The 7,646-nt window shown below is 44.5% G+C and overlaps 1 protein-coding gene across 2 annotated transcripts in view; it reads left to right on the top strand.

Moving 5' to 3' along the window:
• The first annotated feature begins 1,211 nt into the window (after nt 1-1,211).
• The window catches only part of CIBAR2 (CBY1 interacting BAR domain containing 2), a 13,704-nt gene continuing 7,269 nt past the window's right edge, over nt 1,212-7,646 (top strand). Inside the window, exons 1-4 of one of the 2 annotated variants that reach the window (XM_039318613.1) lie at nt 1,212-1,340; nt 1,640-1,820; nt 2,759-2,827; nt 4,033-4,134. In XM_039318613.1, the coding sequence (XP_039174547.1) occupies nt 1,321-1,340; nt 1,640-1,820; nt 2,759-2,827; nt 4,033-4,134 (372 nt within the window). In that variant the 5' untranslated portion in view covers nt 1,212-1,320. Of the gene's footprint in view, nt 1,341-1,639; nt 1,875-2,758; nt 2,828-4,032; nt 4,135-7,646 lie in introns of both variants that reach the window. The other variant, XM_039318612.1, reaches the window with a different exon arrangement.

Below are 7,646 nucleotides of genomic sequence, written 5' to 3'. Positions count from 1 at the left end.
GGCTCCTTCGAGTTGAGTTGGATTGCTACTGACTACAAAGACGGAAGTCCTTCAATCAAATGTGTTTGGAAAAGATGCTAGTGACTGCTCCAGATTTTCTGCAAGGCTCTCCTCCTACAAATCCTTTTAAATATCCGTGTTTGACACCTGGCCGACAATCAGTCATGCATGGGCCAATTCTTGGAGGGGGGGGAGGGGAGCGACCTTCTAGCCTTAGTTTTACTCACAAGTTTTGCCATGCAAAAGTCATCATCATCACCACCACTGCACGGAAAGCTCTCCACCGCCCTTTTCTGGCCCCAGAGTGGTTGGAGTTGAGCTGACATTGGTGTGTGTGTGTGTGTGTGTGTGTGTGTGTGTGTGTGAGAGAGAGAGAGAGAGAGAGAGAGAGAGAGGAGTTAAACCTCCTATCTTGTGAACCCAATCTTTCCCCAAGCGGAGATTTTCCATTGCTACTTTTAATATTCCCTCTGCTCTATTTTGCTTCCTTGAGACCTTGTACCTTTTAAAACAGCGGTTCTCAATCTTTTTAATGCCGCGACCCCCAACCGGTTGTAAGTCGAGGACTACTCAACTGGTGCAGCACCATTTGCAGAATGGGACTTTTGGTGGACTCAGCAGGGCAGAGACAGCCTGGACAATTCCTAATGGCTTTCGAAAGCCAATAGAATAAAAGGGAGTAGCACAGCTAAGGAAAGGGGGGGGGGGAAATGGCAGACTGCGTTGTTTGGTGACCCCGTGAAATGGTCATTCGACCCCAAATGGGGTCCCGACCCACAGGTTGAGAACCACTGTTTTAAAACAACTCCAAAGCACTGATGATTTTCCCTAGTTGGGTCATGAAACATCTGCAAGAAAACCACCAAGCTCAGAGATTGTCAAGGACCTCTCGTTCCAACCCTGAGCTACAAATATTTATTGAAAACAACTCACTGCTCAATGCCATCCAAAAGAAAACCCACAAAAGGGAACCAAGATGGAACTCTCCTACTGGTCAATAGCCGACAAAGTCAAGCAGAACAACAACAACAACAACAAAACCCAACCCCAGCAGGGTTAATCTCCAGGAGGTTGATCCACATGGTGCACTGGCTTAAACAAATATTCAGTCCACCTCAGCTTCGTAAATTATCTGCTTTCAAGAATCTGTGATCCATGGAAACCAGGAAACCACTCCTTTTCCCTTGGGGAAATCTTTGTTGATGGGTTTCCATACCAACCAGGTCAGGAGCAGCACCTAAAAAGACACGGGTGCAGCTCTCCCTTCACCGTGTTCACTGCTGGAAAGACTGCGGAGGCCAGCTAAGTTCTCGTGCAAAGATGAACGTCATTCTTTTCAGGTATGATGGGGGGGGGAGTGCTCTGGTTAGAAAGATTCCCTCTTGCAACCAGGGTTGAGTGTTGCTTGTTGGAGATTCAGAATTTTCTGTGCAAGCAGGAAGGTGGGAGGCTGAAGCCTCTGGTGGAAGTCTCTGGGATGCCTTTATTACCGATGGGGACGATAGGTGATTGACATTGGCCCCACGGAGCTAAGAATGAAATTTCTAGAATTTGATTTTTAATTTTTAAAAGAAATTGCTTCCTGTTTCAGAGGAACCCAAGTTAAAAAGGGAAATGACTTCTTGTTCCTCCGTTCCAGAGACACCCAAGTGCAGATCATGGAAAGCACAATTGCTAATGCCGAGAAATACTTTGGCAGCTTTTGCAGCCTGATGGCTGCTTATACCCGCAAGACTGCCAAACTTCGGGATAAGTCTGACATTTTGGTGAAAAAACTCATCGATTATGCCAACACGGAGAATCCTGAGCTGCGAACAACGGTAAAGACTTTTGCTGAGGATCTGGCCAAGGTGCAGGACTACCGACAAGCCGAGGTGAATTTGGTGATAGAAATCCCTTCTGTACGTCACTCTCCTGGACAACAAGTCTGAGCCCCTAAGGCAGGGGTCTTCAAGCTTGGCCCTTTGATGACTTGTGGACTTCAGCTCCCAGAATTCCTCAGCCAGGCACACGTGCCTAGCTGAGGAATTCTGGGAGTTGAAGTCCACAAGTCATAAAAGGGCCAGGTTTGAAGACCCCTGCCCTAAGGGAACATTCATCCTCTACAAAAATGGAAGGAAAGAATACGGACCAACATGGATATGACATGGGATGGAGAGATGTTGATTTATTTTAGGAGATGATGAAAGGGTTCCACTGATTTCTGCCTGTATGCTATTACTCCAAGAGTGCACTCTTTCCAACAATGAGCAGACAGATATGGGGTGGATGATTACAAAGCCAACAGCAGGGATACAAAGGTTGTTATATCAGGAAGATCAGTGTAGATAATTCTGCTAATCCCTGGTTTGGGATCTTCTCTTCCCTTCCTAGCCTTCTGGGAGTTGAAGTCCACCCATCTTAAAGTAGCCAAAGTTGAGCAGTATGGCTCCAAACCTGGCAACTTTAAGACTTGTGGACTTCCAACTCCCAGAATTCCCCACCCAGTGTAGCTGGGGAATTCTGGGAGTTGAAGTCCACTCGTCTTAAAGTGGCCAGTGCTGAGTAATATGATTCTAGACAATTCTGACCACAACTCCCAAAGTTCCCAGCTAATTCTTGCCGTGACACATCTGGAGTGCAGCTGTGAAGTAGCAAGCTGCAGTGCAGAGAGGCCGTGAGCCAACTGCCGAGCCATTTCTTCAGCAGGGCATCACTCAGGAGTGTCCCCCGGTGGACAGCGACCTTTGAATAGTGGCCAAGGCAATTTCTCCTTTAGGTGGAGAGGCTGGAACAGAAGGTCGTGGAGCCCCTCAAGGTGTACGGCGTACTCATCAAACAAGCCAAGGTAAGCAATTCACCTCTCTTTTTTTTAGCACTGAGCTGACAACAGCAGAACCACGGCCCAAATGGACAGCTGAGCTAGCTGCATCGCTCAGGGCATTTTCCCTACCCTGCTTAATCAGAAGGTCCAAGGAGGGAGGGATGATAATGATGAAATACTGTCATTTCAATCTTATGTCCATGAAGTCTTCACAGCTTTGGCCATCGATGCCAGATGGGAATTAAGCAGCTACACCTCTACTCTATGGGGTAAAGCTCCTGGTTTTCTCAATTGCCTACAAAGCAGGTGGGCAACCTTTGAGGGTTGCCAAGCTGAAGGGCCACAAGGGGTAGGACAAAGCTGCAAAATGGGCACGGCAACCTTCTTTGCCGGTGTCACTTTAACTGGTGATAGCAGTTAGTTCAGTTTTCTGTCTAGGGAATATCTAAGTTCTTGGTGCTCTCTGAGCTTGTTTTCTTGCAGATGTTTCATAACCCAACTAGGTAACATCATCAGTGATAGAAAGAGTGAGGTTTGTGGAGAGGAGGATGAGGAAGACTATGGAGTCCTTGGTGCTCTCTGAGTTTGGTTGTTTTGGGGCAGATGTTTCATTATCCAAACTAGGTAACATCATCTGGTCATGAAACATCTGCAAGAAAACAAGCAAGCTCAGAGAGCATAAAGGTCCCTGTGATCCTCCTGATCCTCCTCCTCTCCACATACCCACTCCCTTCTGACACTGATGATGTTCCCTAGTTTGGGTAATGAAACATCTGCAAGAAAACAAGCAAGCTCAGAGAGCATAAAGGTCCCTGTGATCCTCCTGATCCTCCTCCTCTCCACATACCCACTCCCTTCTGACACTGATGATGTTCCCTAGTTTGGGTAATGAAACATCTGCAAGAAAACAAGCAAGCTCAGAGAGCATCAAGGATGCCACAGTTCAATTCTGAGCCACAAATACTCTTGTCTCCCAGCTACTTTCCATTGACTTTGGCCCTACGTTCCAAACCACAGTTCCTTTCTTGCCATAGTTTTCTTCCCCACTTTTCTTGAATCAACTATAACTGCTTGAATTCACACAACTCAACAAACTACAAAGCCTAGACTTACAAACCAGGTTTGCCCAACATGTCAATCTGCAAAGACACCACTCAGGTATATAGGGCTGCATTAAATGTTTTCAGCTCCTTGGGGCCAAACAGATTTTTCTTCCTTGCCTTCGACAGGCCGAGATTAAAAAGTTCAGCAAAGCCCGGAAGAATGAAATAAAGCAGCTAGAGAAGCTGGAGAAAACCAGACAGAGGTCACCCTCCAATCAGCATATGATTGTATCCTTGGCTGAACATAACTGGGTCAATTTCTTCTGGGGCTTCTGCAAAACATAATAATAATAATAATAATAATAATAATAATAATAATAATAATAATAATAATAATAATAATAATAATAATAATAATAGACGTGGCAGTGCCTGAAGACAGCAGAATAGACGAGAAAGAACTGGAGAAGATAACAAAATACAAAGACTTACAAATAGAAATAGAAAGACTGTAGCAAAGACAAGCAAGGGTAGTACCAATAGTAATAGGCGCCTTGGGTGCAGTCCCAAAACAACTCTAGCACCACTTGAACACCATTGGCATTGACAAATTTACCATTAGTCAATTGCAAAAGGTGGCCTTACTAGGAACTGTTTCCATCCTGTGACAATATCTGTAGTACCATCAAACATCCACATTTGCCTGTCCCAGGTCCTTGGTAAAGACTTGATAGATAGACAAAATGCCAAATCCAGTCTGAACATCTGGCTGACTGTGCGATGATCAATAATAATAATAATAATTTCAGTGTTTCTCAATCTTGACAGGTTGAAGATGTGTGGACTTCAGCTGGCTGGGGAATTCTGGGAGTTAAACTTGAGAAACACTGATTTATTTATTAAATTTATTTGCTACCTATCTCGCCATGGGGCTATCTAAGCAGCTCACAATAATGAAAAGGAAGAAGATGAAACAGAAACAGAAGTAAAATAATCAAACCCATAAAATAAGTAATAAAAAAGGAACATGCAAATAATACAGGTACTCATTGACTTACTACAGTTCCCTTAGTGACCAAATTTAGAATAGCAGCAAAAAAAAGTGGCTGATGACTGTTTTTCACACTTATGACTGATGCAGAATCCCAAACATCATATGATCAAAATTCAGACACTTTGCAACTGGCTCATATTTATGACGGTGGAGTATCCTGGGGTCACGTGATCCCCCTGATCTTCCGATAAGCAAAGTCAATGGGGAAGCCGGATTCACTCAACAACTGTGTTACTAACTTAACAAGTGCAGAGATTCACTGAACAACTGTAGCAAAGGAAGGTCGTAGAAGGGGGCAAAACTCACTTAACAACAGAAAATTCAGGCTCAGTTATGGCCTGAATGACTACCTGTACATCAAAAAGACAAAAGGATGGAGAGCAGAGAGTGGGGGGTGGGTGGAGTCTGCCAATAATCCGGCAACCACCTCCAGTCTGGGAGTCTCCCATTAGGACCCCAGGTCAAAAGTAGCCCAGTCTCCCCAACACCCCACAATCAGTGGTGGGATTCAAACAGATGAACGACCGGTTCTCTGTGTGGGCCTAGGCAACAAAAAATTAGCTACCGGTTCTGCTAAAGTGGTGCCAACCGGCTGAATCCCACCCCTGCCCACAATCGTTGAATTGTACAACCCTACAGAAAAGCCCAATTTAAGGGTTTTTTTTTTTTTTTTGGCCAAGGGAGGTTTGTGTTGCCAGAATGATTTCTTCCGAAAAACTATCCACAAAGCAACCGAAACGATTGGAAACAGACGTGCTGGGGGGGAAAGATCCCTCAACCGAGGAACGCCAATAGACAATTAATTTCTCTCGATTGCTACCAGCAGCCTCGAGAGAAGCAAAGTGAGAAACCACAGGGACGTAGTTTAATACCCAGAGGTGCCAAACCTCCCTTACAGATGGACAAGCCGTGGGTTGTAGTTTCTCATTTTTGCAAATGTTGTGAAGCGGGGACTTTTTCAATTCTGCTCCACAACTGAACTGGCCAAGTTAAGGATCTTTCCTAAACCTCACACAACAGTGTCTCTTGGTTCACTTTTTCCAAACTGCTGGTTTTTGTTTTTTTTTGCTTGCAATGTTGCCTGGCGATTCAAATTTCATCCATCATTTCCTCTGCAGGAATATTTTGGTACCACATTTTCATAAATATATGCATTTTTTGCAACCTTTGAGATTACAATATATTATGTTGAACTGAGCACCTATACTTTGAGGAAGTCTCAGTCTGCACGTTCACTAGGTTTTGGATTTGCATTTTAATTTGAAATGCAAAATTAAATACATTTACATCCAGATGCAAATTAAATAATTCCCCCCACTCCATGTTTATGCACATCATAGGGCTACAAAGCTAAAGCAAGAGATTAAAAATATGCTACAGGATCCTAGTTAAGTCAGATGCTTTTCACCATTCTAGATTTTAGCCAAGGAATAGGGTTATTAGGCTGAGACCAGGAAACCTTTGCATATAATAATAATAATAAAGTTGGAAGGGACCTTGGAGGTCATCTAGTCCAACCCCCTGCTCAGGCAGGAACCTTATACCATTTCAGACAAATGGCTGTCCAGTCTCTTCTTAAAAACTTTCAGTTGGAGCATTCACTGCTTCTGGAGGCAGGTTGTTCCATTGGTTAATTGTTCTAACTGTCAGGAAATTTCTCCTTAGTTCTAGGTTGCTTCTCTCCTTGATCAGTTTCCATCCATTGCTTCTTGTCCTGCCTTCAGGGGCACAGAAAGAGGTTTTTAAGCACACACACACAAAAGAGAGAGAACTTCAACCCCTCCCAAATACTAGTTGTTTTTGTAACCTCTATCTCCAAGCGTGTTTTTTGCAAAGCCAGTCAAATGCTCCTTCTTCACCTTCAGAGAGATAAAAACCTTAAGATTTTCCTGCAAATTCCTTGGGGTCTGGGATTGTCATCAAAACAGCTTCTTAGCATGCACACCTTTAAAATGCCACCGAGAATAGCAGTCACCTTCTTTTCATGAAATATTAAACCTACGGGGGGGGGAGGGATAAGATCTTGCTGGGGAAAGACACTACAGGATAATCCTGAGAGATTAAAAACATTTTTTTAAATCACACTTCTTCCTGCAGATAATTTAAGCAGGAATTGCCTGCAGTGAGAGAGAGAGAGAGAGAGAGAGAGAGAGAGAGAGAGAGAGAGAGAAGAAGGAGGAGGAGGAGGAGGAGGAGGAGGAGGAGGAGGAGGAGGAGGAGGAGGAAGAGGAGGAGGAGGAGGAGGAAGGGAAGGAGAGAGAGAGAGGGAGGGAGGAAGGGAGAGGGAGAGAGGGAGAGAGAGAGACCCTAAAAGGAAAGGTAGCAGCTCTGAAGAGCAAATCCTTTAAAAAAAAATCTTTCAGAGGGGGCAGAGCAGGTTGAGCAGCTGTAGGAGCTAATTTGGGGTTAGCTGTGAAGATACCAGATTAGAAACCAGGAGGTGGTGAATTCTGATTCTCCTCTGGGCAGGGAAGGCAGGTGATTAACTTTGGGGCCAGCCCCTCACTCTCAACCCAACACACCTCAACAATTCAACACCTGCTTGTTGTGGGGAAAACAGGAGGAGAGAGTATTAGGCATATCTTGAGTTGTACAAAATAAAGGTGGGACATGAATTAAGTAATAACACCAGGAAAAGGGAGAAAGACACCTGGAGACCGGTAGAACGGCGAGGGAGACCAATAGTGCCATGGATCATCCATCATTGTTGGATGGGAAAACGAGCAAACATCTGATAAACCAACAT

The sequence above is a fragment of the Crotalus tigris genome, unplaced genomic scaffold (assembly GCF_016545835.1).
Source record: "Crotalus tigris isolate CLP2741 ecotype Arizona unplaced genomic scaffold, ASM1654583v1 scf7180000021447.437961, whole genome shotgun sequence".
NCBI lineage: Eukaryota > Metazoa > Chordata > Lepidosauria > Squamata > Viperidae > Crotalus > Crotalus tigris.
The sequence above is the reverse complement of the archived record's forward strand: the minus strand, read 5'-3'. Positions and strand labels throughout refer to the sequence as shown.